The sequence below is a fragment of the Hesperophylax consimilis genome, chromosome 9 (assembly GCF_061612785.1).
Source record: "Hesperophylax consimilis isolate HC1 chromosome 9, BYU_Hcon_1.0, whole genome shotgun sequence".
NCBI classification, from domain to species: domain Eukaryota; kingdom Metazoa; phylum Arthropoda; class Insecta; order Trichoptera; family Limnephilidae; genus Hesperophylax; species Hesperophylax consimilis.
This window is the reverse complement of record NC_142844.1, coordinates 28,183,643-28,202,340: the sequence shown is the minus strand read 5'-3', so window position 1 is coordinate 28,202,340 and position 18,698 is coordinate 28,183,643. Positions and strand designations below refer to the sequence as shown.

The 18,698-nt window shown below is 36.2% G+C and overlaps 1 protein-coding gene across 7 annotated transcripts in view; it reads left to right on the top strand.

Annotated features, from left to right (window-relative positions):
- The window catches only part of Ufd4 (ubiquitin fusion-degradation 4-like), a 71,737-nt gene extending 53,816 nt beyond the window's left edge, over positions 1 to 17,921 (top strand). For 6 of the 7 annotated variants that reach the window (XM_089635890.1, XM_089635889.1, XM_089635887.1 and 3 more), the window contains 11 exons: positions 238 to 359; positions 1,505 to 1,691; positions 4,730 to 4,870; positions 5,892 to 6,015; positions 7,708 to 7,903; positions 8,582 to 8,709; positions 9,687 to 9,886; positions 11,629 to 11,842; positions 12,814 to 13,055; positions 14,639 to 14,783; positions 15,933 to 17,921. In XM_089635890.1, the coding sequence (XP_089492016.1) occupies positions 238 to 359; positions 1,505 to 1,691; positions 4,730 to 4,870; positions 5,892 to 6,015; positions 7,708 to 7,903; positions 8,582 to 8,709; positions 9,687 to 9,886; positions 11,629 to 11,842; positions 12,814 to 13,055; positions 14,639 to 14,783; positions 15,933 to 16,070 (1,837 nt within the window). In that variant the 3' untranslated portion in view covers positions 16,071 to 17,921. The remainder of the gene's footprint in view (positions 1 to 237; positions 360 to 1,504; positions 1,692 to 4,729; positions 4,871 to 5,891; positions 6,016 to 7,707; positions 7,904 to 8,581; positions 8,710 to 9,686; positions 9,887 to 11,628; positions 11,843 to 12,813; positions 13,056 to 14,638; positions 14,784 to 15,932) is intronic. The other variant, XM_089635886.1, reaches the window with a different exon arrangement.
- The last annotated feature ends 777 nt before the right edge of the window (positions 17,922 to 18,698 follow it).

Genomic DNA, 18,698 nt, shown 5'->3' with positions numbered 1-18,698 from the left:
ATGTTCCATTCTAGCAGAGAGCCATTTTGAGTCGACTGCAAATAATAAATGATTATCCTCCTTCTCACGCATCTTTCAAGAAAACCACAAAAAATAATGTCTAATATTTTTAATCATATTTGTGTTCCCGTAGAAATTTAATAAAGTCAACTCTTTTTGTGTCAAATAAAATAGTTTGATTTATATGCATGCTACAAATATCCCAATGAAACATTATCAATTGACTTTATTTTGCAGGTTAATTTACAAAGAGGCGTACCATTCTGATGCTACCACAGCTTCTACTGAAACCGTCCTCCAGCCCGCTGTCGAGGAAGATGACGAGCCCAACACACTCACCGAGTCTACAGACTTGACAGGTAAATATTTCAAACTATAACACCTCCGAATGCTTAAAACAGTTAGTACCAATACACTATTACAAAGGTTACATATAGATTGTAGGTATTTATTTTTATTTCTTTTTATTTAGGAAGCAAACACTCGTACAGTAAAAAATTATAACAATAAACATTCATATGTTCTAGACCAATTAAGTTCCATTGAGTTAAATGTTGATTTAGTATTTTTTACTTACACAACATATTAAATGGCAAAAAAATAAACATAAAGAAATACATAAAATTAAAAACAAATAGAAAAAATACAACTTTAAAAAAAATACAACAATAGGTATATATATTTAAAACATATAGGATACTTCATGCTTAAATTTGTTGAAGGACGCTGGAAAATATTCATATTTCTTGCAAGGCAGTTATTTAACCTATCAACTGAACTTCTTGAGTGCTGTCGCATCCATGTGAATCAATCAAAAAAAATCATTTCTCTGACCTATTCCGGGAAAACTACTTATGGTAGATTATATACCTACTATTTTTACAAATATACAAACACATTATCTGGTAAAATGGTACAATTTATAAAAAAATAACATAATTTTGCAAAAAACAAATAAGTGATAACGAAAATAGAATCAGCTGGCAGACAGAAGAAATTTAGTGCTGGCACTTTTATTTGCCAAGAAGAAGGATGAAATTAAACTGAATGCTTCAGAAATGAAATCCCTTCTGGTGTATGTATGTGTCTTAAAACTTTGTACAACCATGTTAAAAATGTCGAGATCCGGAAAGAGTGCAAGGCTGATGTAAGTGTAATGATTAAGATTAAGAAAGGGACGTATAGATGGTTCGGGCATCTAGTGCAGATGAACGTAGAGAAGAGTGTAAGGAAAATGGTTAATTATAGAAATCAGGGACGCCCGAGAAAGACATGGCACAATTAAGTGAATCAAATACTTGAGTCAGGTCATGTCCACAGTCAGAATAACAAAAGAGCATGTATGAGACGATATATGAATGTGAATGAAGCAAGGCATCTGTGCCGAGACAGAGTTATGTGGCGGTCTATTCTCTTTGCCTGCCCGTGTGGGAAAATGCATTGCGTTTAGTCAGTTTTTTTGATTTGCCCCACGCCAGTTATGAACTAAATGGTATTTTTGCAGATGCATCCTGCAATGGTGGATGGGAGTGCTCTCTGTGGGAGGTGGTGAGCGTGGTGCGTGCATTGCGTTGCGCCGCTCCCTCGCCGCTGCTCCCGTCCGACGCACTGCTCAGCAAGAAGCTCACCAGCAAGCTGCACCAGCAACTGCAGGACGCCCTCACACTGGCTGCTCATGCGGAGCCCAACTGGTACAAATAGCACAATTAATTGATAACCTCACAAGATAGCACAATCAATCTAATAACATCACGAGATAGCACAATCATTCTGATAACAACACAAGATGGTACAATCAATCTGGCAACATCACAAGCTAGCTCAACCAATCTGATAACAATACATGAAAGCACAATCAATCTAATAACAACATAAGATAGCACAATCAATCTAATAACATCACGAGATAGCACAATCATTCTGATAACAACACAAGATGGTACAATCAATCTGGCAACATCACAAGCTAGCTCAACCAATCTGATAACAATACATGAAAGCACAATCAATCTAATAACAACATAAGATAGCACAATCAATCTAATAACATCACGAGATAGCACAATCATTCTGATAACAACACAAGATGGTACAATCAATCTGGCAACATCACAAGCTAGCTCAACCAATCTGATAACAATACATGAAAGCACAATCAATCTAATAACAACATAAGATAGCACAATCAATCTAATAACATCACGAGATAGCACAATCATTCTGATAACAACACAAGATGGTACAATCAATCTGGCAACATCACAAGCTAGCTCAACCAATCTGATAACAATACATGAAAGCACAATCAATCTAATAACAACATAAGATAGCACAATCAATCTAATAACATCACGAGATAGCACAATCATTCTGATAACAACACAAGATGGTACAATCAATCTGGCAACATCACAAGCTAGCTCAACCAATCTGATAACAATACATGAAAGCACAATCAATCTAATAACAACATAAGATAGCACAATCAATCTAATAACATCACGAGATAGCACAATCATTCTGATAACAACACAAGATGGTACAATCAATCTGGCAACATCACAAGCTAGCTCAACCAATCTGATAACAATACATGAAAGCACAATCAATCTAATAACAACATAAGATAGCACAATCAATCTAATAACATCACGAGATAGCACAATCATTCTGATAACAACACAAGATGGTACAATCAATCTGGCAACATCACAAGCTAGCTCAACCAATCTGATAACAATACATGAAAGCACAATCAATCTAATAACAACATAAGATAGCACAATCAATCTAATAACATCACGAGATAGCACAATCATTCTGATAACAACACAAGATGGTACAATCAATCTGGCAACATCACAAGCTAGCTCAACCAATCTGATAACAATACATGAAAGCACAATCAATCTAATAACAACATAAGATAGCACAATCAATCTAATAACATCACGAGATAGCACAATCATTCTGATAACAACACAAGATGGTACAATCAATCTGGCAACATCACAAGCTAGCTCAACCAATCTGATAACAATACATGAAAGCACAATCAATCTAATAACAACATAAGATAGCACAATCAATCTAATAACATCACGAGATAGCACAATCATTCTGATAACAACACAAGATGGTACAATCAATCTGGCAACATCACAAGCTAGCTCAACCAATCTGATAACAATACATGAAAGCACAATCAATCTAATAACAACATAAGATAGCACAATCAATCTAATAACATCACGAGATAGCACAATCATTCTGATAACAACACAAGATGGTACAATCAATCTGGCAACATCACAAGCTAGCTCAACCAATCTGATAACAATACATGAAAGCACAATCAATCTAATAACAACATAAGATAGCACAATCAATCTAATAACATCACGAGATAGCACAATCATTCTGATAACAACACAAGATGGTACAATCAATCTGGCAACATCACAAGCTAGCTCAACCAATCTGATAACAATACATGAAAGCACAATCAATCTAATAACAACATAAGATAGCACAATCAATCTAATAACATCACGAGATAGCACAATCATTCTGATAACAACACAAGATGGTACAATCAATCTGGCAACATCACAAGCTAGCTCAACCAATCTGATAACAATACATGAAAGCACAATCAATCTAATAACAACATAAGATAGCACAATCAATCTAATAACATCACGAGATAGCACAATCATTCTGATAACAACACAAGATGGTACAATCAATCTGGCAACATCACAAGCTAGCTCAACCAATCTGATAACAATACATGAAAGCACAATCAATCTAATAACAACATAAGATAGCACAATCAATCTAATAACATCACGAGATAGCACAATCATTCTGATAACAACACAAGATGGTACAATCAATCTGGCAACATCACAAGCTAGCTCAACCAATCTGATAACAATACATGAAAGCACAATCAATCTAATAACAACATAAGATAGCACAATCAATCTAATAACATCACGAGATAGCACAATCATTCTGATAACAACACAAGATGGTACAATCAATCTGGCAACATCACAAGCTAGCTCAACCAATCTGATAACAATACATGAAAGCACAATCAATCTAATAACAACATAAGATAGCACAATCAATCTAATAACATCACGAGATAGCACAATCATTCTGATAACAACACAAGATGGTACAATCAATCTGGCAACATCACAAGCTAGCTCAACCAATCTGATAACAATACATGAAAGCACAATCAATCTAATAACAACATAAGATAGCACAATCAATCTAATAACATCACGAGATAGCACAATCATTCTGATAACAACACAAGATGGTACAATCAATCTGGCAACATCACAAGCTAGCTCAACCAATCTGATAACAATACATGAAAGCACAATCAATCTAATAACAACATAAGATAGCACAATCAATCTGATAATATCAGAAGATAGCACAATCCACGTGATAACAACACAAGATAGCATAATAAATACAATACCATCACACATAGCACAATCAATCTGATGACATCACTCACATACCACAATCAATCTGATAAAATCACAAGATAGCACAATTAATCTAATAACAACATAAGATAGCAGAATCAATCTGATAACAACATAACATAGCACAATCAATCTGATAACATCAATCTGATAACATTACAGTACAGTGGTGTAGAAATACAAGATTTTCTAATAGCATGGTTTTTTTATAGGTGCTCCCAATTGATGGATTGGTGCCCATTCTTATTCCCGTTTGAGACTCGTCAGCTATTCTTTGGCTGCACAGCTTTCGGAGTATCGAGAACTATTGTGTGGCTGCAGGCACAGCGGGATCAGGCTGTTGATAGACAAAGGTGAGTTATATTATGTTAGTTATATTTGACGGCCGGCGTGGTCTGACGGCCGGCGTGGTCTAGTGGTATACGCTTTTGACTACAGATCCGAAGGTCGCGGGTTCGAACCCGGCGTGCGCAAATAAATTTTATTTGATTAATTTGTGTTATTTCACAATTAATTAATTAAAAATAATATATAGTATATTTGCGGCACGTTCCAGAGTGGAAGATACTCTCAGTATCGCCCTGGTGTAAGACCACCATTCAGAATTGAAACGTTGCTTGAAATGGCTTTAGCCGTGTTTGGTGACCAGATCTGAATAGCCAGGTACTTCCCCACCTTCCTCTTCCCCATCTCCCTCCCCTCCCCAATACCCTCAGCCTCACAACATACCCCAATTGGGGATGCCATAGTCTCACTGGCTCCAGACGGGAGCAGTTGGGACTCTTGTGCGGTATTACTGTAAAAAAAAAAAAAAAAAAAATGTATATCGCTATGACTTATGTTCGAAAATTGAAATAAAATGTCTCGGCACGCCCCTTCTACCAACTATGTACCTCCTTTGCATTTTTGTATTTTTAATACAAGTGAAAAACTATTATTATTTACAAATGTACAAAAAAAAAAAAATTGAATTTGAAAATGTAACTTCATTGGGTCAAACAAAATATTGTGTTTTTTTGTTTGACAATATTAACTTCTTTATAAAATGTATTGATTCCTTACTTTACATCTTCCTAATTAGTTTGTCTCTGTATTCAAATGGTAGATGCCTACTCTCAGTATCGCCCTGGTGAAAGACCAACAATCAGAATCATAATGTTGCTTAAAGTGACTTTAGCTGTGTTTGGTGACCAGATCCGAATAGTTAGATACTTCTCCGCCTTCCTCTTCCTCATAAGCTTTCCAACTATCTTCAGCCTCACAACATACCCCAATAATTGGGGATGCCATAGTCTCACTGTCTTCAGTTAGCAGGGAGCAGTTGGAACTCTTATGGTTATTGTTGGTGTATCTGAGCATTTTATATGACTGCAGGGGTCCCTCCGCTTTATCTCCAAGACGCGCCGACTTGGAGGCCCAGGAGTTCCGAGTGGGCAGACTGAAGCACGAGAGGGTCCGTGTGCCCCGCGGGCCCAACCTCCTCGACTGGGCGCAGCAGGTAAACCACCATTTATGTTAAACTACCAAACAAATAAAATAACAATTATTTCATCGTATAACTTGCGTTAGTGGTACAAAATATCTTAATCAATGATGTTTTTTTTGCTGTTTAAAATTATCCTGCTTGTTTTTTCATATGTTAAGATATTAGGGGTATAGAAACAAGTAAAAATTTCTAATCACATCAATTTCTGTTATGTATTTGTTAACATTGAAAAACAACAACTTTTCTTCATTATGTTTATAATTAGATAATGGTTTATTCTTTCAAAAATGTAGTTCCTAGTTTTCTAATTCTTTGGCATCCTTTGAATTGATAGTACTTACTAGAAATACCTTCCATGTAGATTTGAATGGAAACCAATGTAGCCACTAATTAATACTTCTTGGTACCTTTCTTACCTGTCATTGTATATCGCCATCCCATTTCAATTTCATAAAAATTCAACCAGTAGACTGTGTTTCAAGCACATATGCGCGCAAAGTTTTGCTACCGTTCTCGGCGCTCGCGCATGTGTTGGTCTCTAATACATTCCACGATGTAATTGTTTTAGTGTCGATTTTAACCTTTATGCTTTGAAAACTGTGTAGAGGACAAAATCGGGATCGCTTACACTAATGTTTCTGTAGATTTTACTTTTTTTTTTCGTGAATGTAGCCTCTATGACAGCTTACAAAATAATTTGTCTAAATAAATGAATTTTGACATACGTAAAAAAATTATTTCATAAGCTGTTATCGAGGCTACGCTTGTGAAATAAACAGTAGAATCTAGAGTGACATTTGCACAAGCGATTTTGATTTTGTCCTCTGTACAGTTTTCAAAGCATAAAGGTTAAAGTCGCATGCGAAAAAAATTCCTTTGTGGATGGTATTGAAACGAAGGTTATTGCCACGTTGGGCGGTATTGAAACGAGATTATAAAGGTGAAGGGCATGATTACCTCAGGAAAGGTTGTAACATAAGTGTAGTAAATAAAAGAGAGGAGAAAATGAATTCCAAAATACAACATTTATTTCTACATCTTTTAAATAACATGAGAACTCTTTTAATTAATGACAAATATCTCAGGCGTGTGCATCAGCCGAAGGTTGAATGCACGATTGGAAATTTAAAAATTGCATAGTGAGCGACAAATGGATGGTGACATTTTATATTTAACTAACCTGGTGATTGGTAATAATGGGCGCCAAGCGATGCCGTAGGCAAAGCTAATATTTTTATGCAGAACGATGGATGACCAAAGGCAAAATACTAAACTGCGGCATCATCATCGTTCGTAAATGGTGTCGGCTCATGGCGTGGTTCGTGTCTCCTCTCTGTTCACCAACGTGCCGGAAGCGCAGCCTATTGAATACTGAATCGTCGAGCTGCTCGTCTTGACCGCGAGCCCGTCCCTCATTGTCGCGGAGTTGCCATAGTTGCGGAGTTGCCATAGCTAGCAGCTGTAAATCAGAGATGGGCACTGAATGTTGCTAAGACTCTGTAGCGGGCTTGAAATAACTGCTACAGTATTAGAGCACGCACTTGTGTGCAAGCGCCGAGCACGGTCGTAAAAATTGTCACATACTGGGAAAAATAATTGTCTGGTTAACACAACTTCTATTTAACCTTTCCATTTCTTCTGATTTTCCTTCCACGTTGGAGATGGCACAGACCCACTCAATAACACCTCTCTTTCCCCTGGCAGGTGATGAAGGTTCACAGTGGCCGCAAGTCCGTTTTGGAGGTGGAGTTTGCCGGCGAGGAGGGCACCGGGCTCGGCCCCACACTAGAGTTCTACGCGCTGGTGGGCGGGGAGCTGCAGCGGAGAGACCTCGGCATGTGGCTGTGCCAAGACGAGCCCGGCCCCGCTGAAGACCACCACTCTTACGATCTGGGAGAAGGTAATTAATAATATTAAGTGTTAGTGCCTGGAGGCCATTATCAAAATGAAGGAAGCTTCTGCACATTTGCAATCCATATTAAATAACTACATAATTGATTTACCACAGATAACTTCAGTTGAAAGTTATCAAGGAAAATGAATTTGACAATATAATAAGCCAGGGCAGGTGACTCAGTTTGTTAAATCTTGTAAATAATTATTTTTTTTGAATTTATACATTACTGAACAAACTGAACTGAACTGAAAAAAGTGAACTTATTAAAAATACTAATTTCGTTATCTTTCATTATATTCGTATCTGTAACTCCGATTCAATGAACAGATTTGCTTTGAATTTAACTGTCATTTTCAAAGTCTTTGTTTGGAGAATTCAGACAAGCAATAAAGTACCTACCTATAATATAATATTTTTAACAGAAAATTATTTACTATCTGTGATTTTTCACTTGTCTGCCTTTTAATCTTATGTATAGTGACAATGGATGAAAACAATGGCAAAGTAAAACAGAAGCTTCTTTGATTAATATTAAAATTTAAAAAATCTGCTGTCAATGGATTGTTGCATTTGCACCTTATTTGCTGGAGAGCTATTTAACTCAACAATGTGAACATCCAATGCTTCATATATATGTGTTTTGTATAAAATGGTGTTTTAACGTAGGATTTGTGTTAACAGGACTGAAGCCCGCAGGCTACTATGTTGTGCGAGCCAACGGACTGTTCCCTGCCCCCATTCCTCAGGAATCTGCCATCTGCGATCAAGTCAGCAAGTACTTCTGGTTCCTGGGAGTCTTTGTGGCCAAGGTATAATTTCTTTTTCAAACACACCATCAGTTGATGATAAACGTATTACGATGATAAACATATTACGAAGATAAACATATTACATGAAATGCGCGTCACTACAGTGTTGCCAGTAGGGAGAGAAAGTGTGGCAAGTGAAGAAAAGGGGCAAAAATAGGGAATAAACACGTGCGAAACGTAAATGAAAAGGGCGAAAGAGCAAGCTCTCTCTCATAATGGATTCCAGGCATCGATAAGGAACACAAAATACAGTTAACATTTCTAGTTAAAAACATAAATTTATTTGTGTAATTTGAGTAAATTCGATTTTTGAGAAAATAAATATAATTTTGTAAATCTGAATCTGACAGCCGTGGCGGTAAAACTCCATAAAATATTTTGACATGGTTATACATCGTCCTAATTCGTATTGTTGTTATTTAAATCTGAATGTAATTTACACCGGAATGTCTTATTTTTCAAATTTATTTTGAATATTCGAGTATTAAGGGCCGGCCTGAACATAATCGGCTGAGAAAATTCGATTATATGTCGGATTTTTATGAATTTTCATCAAATATCTGAATTTGAAAGGTCAGCCGTGATATCGGCCACGAAATTTCAATTTACAAGAAAAATATATTATATTTTAACGAATTTACTTTTAAAAGGTCGACTGCGACAGCAATCGTGTTTTATGAATTTATTTCGAATAACTGAACTTGAACGACCAACCGCAACAAATGCTTTTATATGGGAATAAGTCGTATTATTACAAATTTACCTTCCCCAAATTTGAAGGAGCGGCCGAAGAATTTGATTTTCGGCGATTTTTATAATTTTATTTCATAAAATTTTGAATTGTGTGTGAATTTGTCGATTCGAAATTTGATTTTTATGTCCCATGGAATTCAAATGAACGGGGTTCTATTTTATTTATCGCAATGGAATGTATGAATGGGTAGATTTCACTCATTTGAATGTAATTTAATTGTCAGGTGCTGCAAGATGGGCGGCTTGTAGACCTGCCTCTCTCCCGCCCCTTCCTCAAGGTGATGTGTGGGGGAGGGGCTGAGGGGGGCAGTCCAGGAGGCTGCACCTGCGCCCCTCGCACCCCCCCTGCTACCCAGCGCACCCCCTGGCACAGGCACGCGCTCACCACACAGGACCTTGAAGATATAGACCCCATTCGACACAAGTAAGTCACTAATTGAATCGATACGCATGTATATTTTATGCAGCCACCCCACGCAAAAACATAATCTAATCTCCTCAAATCAAATTTTTGGAACATTTTCAAAAGATATGGTCCTGCCGCCGACAGCTCCCTTGTAACTTCTCTTTTCTGCAAAATACATTGTTTATGGAAAAGAGAATGATGTTTTACTGGACCTATCAGAGAGCGTATGGATATGATATATATGTACAATAAAGAATTCCAGTCCATCTTTCCAACTTTTCATACAATATTAAATCACCTTCTAACACACCAGTATAAATATAAATATGAAAAAAAAAAATACAGTGTGTGGCAAGCCTACGCACGACGAAAGTGAAACTTTTAGTATTCTTCTCTCTCTCTTTTCATTTCATTCTCTCTTTTTTTCTGCCTATTGACATATTTATAAGTAGCATGTGATAAAAAAAAAATTAAAAGTTATAAAAATATGGGATTCGAACCCGGGTCCTGCATAACGAGTGTCGAACGCTCTGCCTCTAGACCGCGAGGAGAAGTACCTTGCACGACGAGAACCGCGTATACAACGTGTACTCCTCAATTGACTTTTTTTTGACAGCGCAAATTTTCGTTTTCAAACACGGCAAATTAATAATATCACATAACGTCTCGTTAACGCTTTATATAGGGTCGAATCGAAGATATATCGGCAGTGTGAAGTAATATCTGTCGTTTTTCAAAATATTTCCGTATATTTGTCCGTTTTGGAAAAGATCTATCGTGTTTTAACAGTCTCATACCCGTATGGAGTCTGAATTTGAAAAACATTTCTAAATTTTGAAAAACTCACTTACGGCTGTGTTTTTTACTAAAAAAACTTGCCACGCACGTCTGCGAGGGTAATTAGTTGCGTTATCGGCCTTGATTAGTAATTTTAATGATTCAAAATAAAAATCATTAATCAAAATACCGAGCGACTCTACCGGCTCGATTTGTAAGCTATATTTCCACCAAAATATCATATAGTCAAAATATCTAAAAGTCGCAGCACGAGAGCATTTTATCACTTTTCCTCGTATTAAAAAAATCACAAAAATAAAAAAAAAATTAGTTAAAGCGGGGATCGAACCTCGGTTCTTCACGACGACAGTCGGGCGCTCTGCCTCTAGACCACGAAGCTGAGTTTGGAGAGTGACCTAAACTAGGTATATAATATTAGCTAGGCTCCTATAGCGAAATGATCACGGTTTTTCGTGACGGTCATGAGTCGGTTTTACTCCGGTCCTCGAAAATGCATGACGCGCGTAAAGAAGTTTCACTTTCAAAAGTTTTTCCTAGGTAGTTGAAATCATTTTCAAGTTGACCTGCCAAAACGCACCAAATCTATGGCAACGAACTCTAGCGAACTACTAATTAATCAGGCCCTATCTGTAAATGGCACGAGATTTGCGTCTGCGCACCTCCTTTTTTTGTGATCTACCTATGACAGTTTTCTTTCATCATCAGGTACCTAGTGGAGTTTCCCAAGCTACTTACGAACGCTGGCGAACTACTAATAAATCATGCTCTTTCTGCGATAGGCAAGAGACATTTGTCTGAGTATCTTTTGCTTGCAGTCTAGCTATAACAGTTTTTTTTAATCGTCTCCACTGGAGCTTGGCAACCTACCACTGGCGAACTAGTAATAAATCACGCCCTTTCTACACATGGCAAGAGACATGCTTGTTTGCGGTCTAGCTACAACAGTTTTCTCTTATCATCAGGTTCCTCCAGGAGCTTGAGGCCGTCTGCGTAGAGAGCGAAGTCATCCAGGCCGACCCTGCCCTGTCTGAGGAGGAGAAGACGGAGAAGCTGTCCACCCTGCGGCTACAAGGGGCCCTCATTGAGGACCTGGCCCTCACCATGACCTATGCTCCGGCCTCCAAGGTCCACCAGTACACCCAGGTTCCTCTGTGCGAAGATGGCGACAATATTGAGGTATGTTATCGTAAATTACATTTTTTTGAATAAACACAAACATTTTTTTACACAAAAAATGAGTGTGCAATTATAACAATGTCAACAGATCATAAGAACAGTTAAACTTGATTAATTTCTATGCAATGTAGGTTAGACTGTAGACTGTCATAACAGTAAACATTTAATTTTCTAGATACCTACATAACAATGATATAAGTAGAAATAATAAATAACAGTGCCTAATTAACCATTTTTGATTGTGTATCAAATGATTTGAGATGAATATTTTTTTGATATTTTCATTGGATATTTAAATATATTTTCTTTTTTTTTTAAATTTATTTTTGTTGTTGGTAAATTGTTTTACGGTACTTTTATTTGGCCTAAAGCACGCTCAATTACACAACTTTGCCGTGTCCAATGGTCCCTTGTTTAACTTACGCCAACAAAACAGCTAAGTTAGGGGAGGTTTTTTTTATCAATTTAGTACATACATAGTTGTTGATTGAAACAATCAATAAGAATGACGTGGCAGATACTTTCCGTATAGTCCTGCTGAAAGACCACCATTCAGAGTTGGAATGTTGCTTGAAATGGTTTTAGCCGTGTTTGGTGACCAGTCTGAATAGACAGATCTGAATCCCCACCTTCCTCTTTCCCATCTCTTTCCCCTCACCTCTACATTCGGCCTCACAATATACCCCATTACGAGAAGCACTAACCCCACTGGCTCCAGACAGTTGGGAGCAGTTGGGACTCCGGTGTGGTATTCACCTATTTTTTAATATTTTGTAATGTAATGTAACCAGACTAAACATAACGGTCACAAAACAGAACATGATAAAAGGATGGGTTAGGTTAGTTTAGGTTACCTTAGGTTTGATGTTTGTTTATTCTTATTCTTCACTTTCACTTTTGTTCTGTTTTGTAACTGTTCCATTTGGTCATGAAATCAAATAATCCGAAATGATATTTTTAAATTCCCTCAGGTGTCAGTGTCCAACCTCCGGCAGTACGTTGAGTTGACGCGTGAGTGGGCGCTGTGCGGAGGAGTGTCGCGCCAGCTGGAGGCATTCGGGCGGGGCTTCGCGGCCGTGTTCCCGCAGCGCCGCCTGCGCGCCTTCAGCCCCGAGGAGCTGCGCCTGATGCTGTGCGGCCAGCAGGCGCCTGCATGGACCCGCGAGGATCTGCTCAGCTACACGGAGCCCAAGCTGGGCTACACTAAAGAAAGGTACTCACTTTTTATCATTAGTACCATCGACCAAGTATATCTAGACCAAATGCGAAATTGCTGGCAGTGCATTTCACCAAATCCCCTATAATATTAATGATACCTCCAACTTCTGACATTTCCCATACATTTTGATGGCAACATGCCATATTAGCACCTCCTAGCGGTGTGAGTTGTGCACCTTGGTTTTATTTCATACATTTGTATGTAATAAATTCTTTATTTTACGTTGATAAAATAGAGAAATCAAAAAAAATAATACTAATTAGGTAACCTACGTATGATTTTACCGCTTTTTAAGCTCGCACGTAAAACATATTAAAGCGGATGTTAACTCGGTCTTTGATGGCTTAGAAATGTAATAAGATACTTATGTAATTGTTAGATATATTTTTTAAAATTTCTTATTTGTTGATTTTACTTTTTATGGAGTCAAGAACTTTTTATTTACCAAGATTTAATTCTATTTATTGTCTTTGTGTTTAATTCGTAGAACTCCATTTAATTTTTTTTTTAAATCTAATTAAAATCATATTTCATAATATAATTATTAAGTTCTGCAAGTATTTTTTGATTTTTGTTATTGTTACAGCTGTTTTGGCGTTCAAGGCCATTTTCAAACTGTGATTTTAACCACGTTTAGATGACTTATTTATATGATTCTATTTTACCCCCTCCCAATTTAAAATGATTTATTACACATTTACTAATAAAATAATTGTGACAATAGATTTCATATTCTGTGGGGGTATTTTGGTATGTTTTCTCCACATAAATGTTATCTTAATTATTTAATAATGATGTGGCTGCTATTAATTTATTTAAATGTGTTAAATTGTGTCACAGTTTGATAATGCCTTCATAGGGCGAAATAGCTGCGACACCTAATAATAATTACATAGCAGAACTTGTTTATAAATAAACTATATTTATAAATTGAATAATAATATTATTGAGTATACAACAGAAAATTATTTCTGAATCATACTCTTTTATTGTGTTTGATTCATGAATGGTCTCTATTATGCTTGTTAAATGAATCAAGCAAGCTATGATATACGATGCGCTCGCATTGCCTCGCAACAGAGCTCATGAGTTTTAATATATGTACATATTACGTATACTCAAAGTGTTACGTCCAGAAGTGCTCGGAGTAATGGTTAGACTGGAGAGACCCACGCCAAACAATTCCTGTCAGTCCCAGTTGCCAATTTGACGTGCTGCCAAAAGAGAGTTTATTTGTTGGTTCATACATACTTTTATTTATAATATCTCTATCCTCTCCATAGTATTTTGAGAATGATTTTTTTTTTTTTAAATGTGAGAACACAGTAATGTTGCGTTTTATTTTATGTAATTGCATTTGAAAATGTCAACCTCTGAAAGCATATTATTGGAGGTTGAACATCTTATGTAGCAAGAACACTGTTTTCAATTTGGTTGGAGAATTTAACTTTTTACTGTTAACGATTTAATATAGAAATATGGAATCATCTAAATGTTGTTCACTCAATGTATGTAAACGAGTATGAAGTTGCTTCTAGTTATAATTTATTATGAGATTATCAACCTTTTTTTTTCAGTGCGGGTTTCCTGCGACTCGTAGACGTCCTGGTTGAGATGGATCCCAACGAGAGGAAGGCTTTCCTGCAGTTTGCAACGGGCTGCTCCAGTCTCCCGCCCGGCGGCCTGGCCAACCTACATCCCCGGCTCACTGTCGTCAGAAAGGTACGCGCTTATCACATTTATTGTCTCCAATGAACCTTCAAAGCCTATCGTTATATCATATCAATGTGCATACAATGTATCGCCTCTTTATGGATCACCACTTCTCACATCTACAAACACACTCACACACACACTAAACATGTCACCTGATAATTATTACCACAAATAAGACATTACAGGGAAACAAACAATTCAAAAAGAAAATTAATTCCCCGAACTTGGATAATGATATACTGTACCCTTAATGAATACTTAATCTATACTACCTGCCATAAAAATAACACTTTGTTTATTATTATTGTTTTTCCAAAATTATGTGCTATTCATAGAATTATTAAAAATTTTTGGGACTGTCTATGGTATGTAATGACTTGTATGCAAACTGAAAGCGAGGCGTTCTCGCTTTCTAACACTGTTTAAATCATACATCTAACGGCAATACAGAATAAGATAGCGTGAATTTTATGAGTCCGTATCAGGCTTTTTTTTGTGAAGAGCGCCCCTGACTAACAATGAAAGGCAGGGGAGCTATGTCACCACCCGGTTGGGCAGTGTTGTGCTGTGGGTTAAGATAGGGACTGTAGGGATGGATTTATTCATGCGGGTCTTGAAGAGGCCCGGATTATATGACGGAGGAAAAACAGACGCCGGTAACTCATTCAAAATACAGGCCATCTTACACAAAAACGAGTTGAAGAAGCAGCCCGTTCTCATGAAGCTAACATCAACTGTGAACGGGTGTTCCCCTCATGTACGTCGAGTTTCACGCACGTGTACTGGTGCACCAGGGATCAATGCTGCTAGCTCCTTAGAGCAGGCTCCATTAAAATGCCTGTAGAATAGACCCAGCGCCCACATTGCGTCTGTGCATTAGAGATGGCAATCGGTCTGTTAACAATGGATTGTCAATCAGACGGACTGCCCTCCTAAATTCAATTGTTTGGCGTACTTGAGATTTGTATAGGGTTAGCAGCTGGTTACCATAGAAGAATCTGCTAGCCCTAAGATTAGGATTAGATTGGCAGTTAGGCTGGGAGAAATATCCCCCAAAAAGACTCTACAGGTGTTTAATGTCCGAGAGAATAAATATCTCCCAAAATTGCTCTAGGTGTTAATGGACAATTTGTTGAAGAGTATCTTTGGTTTCAGGTGGATGCGGGAGAAGGCTCGTACCCGTCAGTGAACACGTGCGTGCACTACCTCAAGTTACCAGAGTACTCCTCCAAGGAGATCCTCCGCCAGAGGTTGCTAGACGCCACCAACGAGAAAGGCTTCCACCTCAACTGAACACCATTGACACCACCAACACAAACTACTAATTACTTAAAACAAGTCTTAACCGTGCTTCATAGCCTTACCATTCTAATTGAACCTCTTAGGACAGCCCAGCCACCACATCAACAGTCTGTCAACAGCTCTGTCTGGTAGGTTTCTAAAACACTCTTCTACCGCATCTGCTACACAAATAATAATGTTTACTCAAATTACGTCAAGTGCTTTGTTTTTTAGTGCAATCATTTTGATTGATTTGAATTTAATTAATTAGTAGTGATAAGAACATTGTAATAACAACACAAGTTAATTAGAAGTGTAGTAAAACTTTTATGTGATTTTTTAAGTAAATATTCTCAATAATAATAATAATATGTAATTATTATTCAACTTCTGATTCCTATAAATTTAGTTATCGTTTGTTTCTATTTATGTTTTTACCATTTTGTGGTATATTCATTCAGGTATTCGCCTCGCCTTGTTTCACAACAATTTAACCCACACAAGAGTTTATTTTTAATTTAAATTTAAAGAGAGACTTTTATTTGTTCTCATGACTGCCCCTGCCGAGGTGAGTTTGTTGTTCTCGAATCTATCTCTCACAATGTTAGGTAATTATGTAATAAAGGCAGTCGGAAATGCAAGCTATGCATTGAAGGTAATATTACTGTTTGTTTGAATGAATGGATTGATTGATTGATTGATTGATTGATTGATTGGATGGATGAATGAAGTGGTTGGATTGTGGGTTGCTCTAGTTGTGGCTAAGCTAACAGAAACATTTGTTGTGATCAGCGGGGTTTGTTGAATCACCAATGACTTGTGATAGCAAATGTTTATTAATAAGGAACAATTATTATATTCATACTTTTTATGTTTTTGTTTTAACATTTTAACACTAATAACTATTAGAAAAAAAAAAACATGTTTGAGACTATTTTGCTATAATCTTTCTGTGTTGATGTATGAAATTTAGTCAAAAGCTGAGAACTGACCGCTAGTCTTTTTGTCAACGTTCTAAATTAAATAGAAATGAGAAAAGTAATATATTTTTTTATTCCCAAGTCAGCTAAAATAGGAGAAAACGATACATAGTTGATGTTTATTTTTTTCATTCTAATATAAAAAAGAGAGTTTATTGTTTTATTTTTTGTTCAGAACTGTAACGAGAAAAAAGAGTATGCTGTTGTTTACTATATTTTTCGTAAAACCTTAATTTATTTTGGCGCTAATACCCAGTACATAGATGTTTTATTTTCTTAATTATAATGGTCACGTTTTACACAAATGAAGTTTTGATTGTGGATCTCGCCCCACTGCATCGCTCCCACGGATACTAAATTAGCTGTTTGATAAAAGCAACCATACTTGCAGTATGGAATATTAGTTTAGATCAAGGAGATAATAAGTTTATTTAATACTTAAATTTGATTTGTGATTTTTGTTTGAAATTGTGTGCAATTTATTGTTGAATAGTGAAGTGATCATTTTTTCATCACCGTAATTTATAATTTAATTTTTTCTTTATTATATTGTATATATGAACCAAAAAACTATAAATTTATTAAAAATTTATGAATTCTCTTGAAGACAAAATATTTTTGAAGGCTTTCTGCAAAGGGCAAATCTTTTCCTCAATTCATAAAATATTTATATAATGTAAGTAGTTGTTCAAATTAAAACACTGTGGGTTGGTCAGCTTGCCTTACCATTACCATTAGAGTATTTGATACAAATATGGTCTTAGATTTCCAAACATATATTACTATTAAGTTATGGAATCCGTGTATTGACTTAAATTAGCTAAATAAGATAAAAATTATATCCTAATAGAGTGTATATGAAAAATAAAAATCTCAATAACAATGTGCATTAATTTATTTTTTTAATGTTCCAAACCTTAGCAAATATATCTGACTTCAACTCTTAGGACGGGTTGTTTCACAGAATTTTAATAATTCATCAAATTTCAAAGTTCATTTTCTAGTCCTGTGAAAGGACAGTTGCTTCACAGCAGTGAAATAATAACAGAACTTGAATAGCACAGAACTTGAAAATTAACTTTGAAATTTGATGATTTCTTCAAATTCTATGAAACAACCCGTCCTTACAGATCATGCTATATGCTCAAATTTTCACATATCCAATTTATGTACCATACCCTTAAGGTGAGATTTTCATTAAGGGGTATTAAATTGAAATATGTAATGCCAACATTTCATTACCATTATTTTATTATGTGTTGATACTAGTATATTATAAAAAAGACATTAAAATGGTAACAGAGCAAGTCATTTAAGAGGACATTTCGTATCATCTTTGGTACTAGTAATATTATAAAAAGATATTGAAAAGGTAACATAATACGCAACAGAATACTTTGATAAAAAAATAAGATAAAAAAAAATATAAAAACAAAACTGACTAACTGTTCTTAGTCATTATTTGACATTAATCATCGTTGGTACTAGTAATATAAAAAATTCCTAAATCCCAACTAACTAGACTAACTCTTCGAAGCCACTATTTGAGATCAATCATCGTTGGTATTAGTAATATTATAAAAATATAAAAAAAACAACTGACTAACTCTTCGAAGCCACTATTTGAGATCAATCATCGTTGGTATTAGTAATATTATAA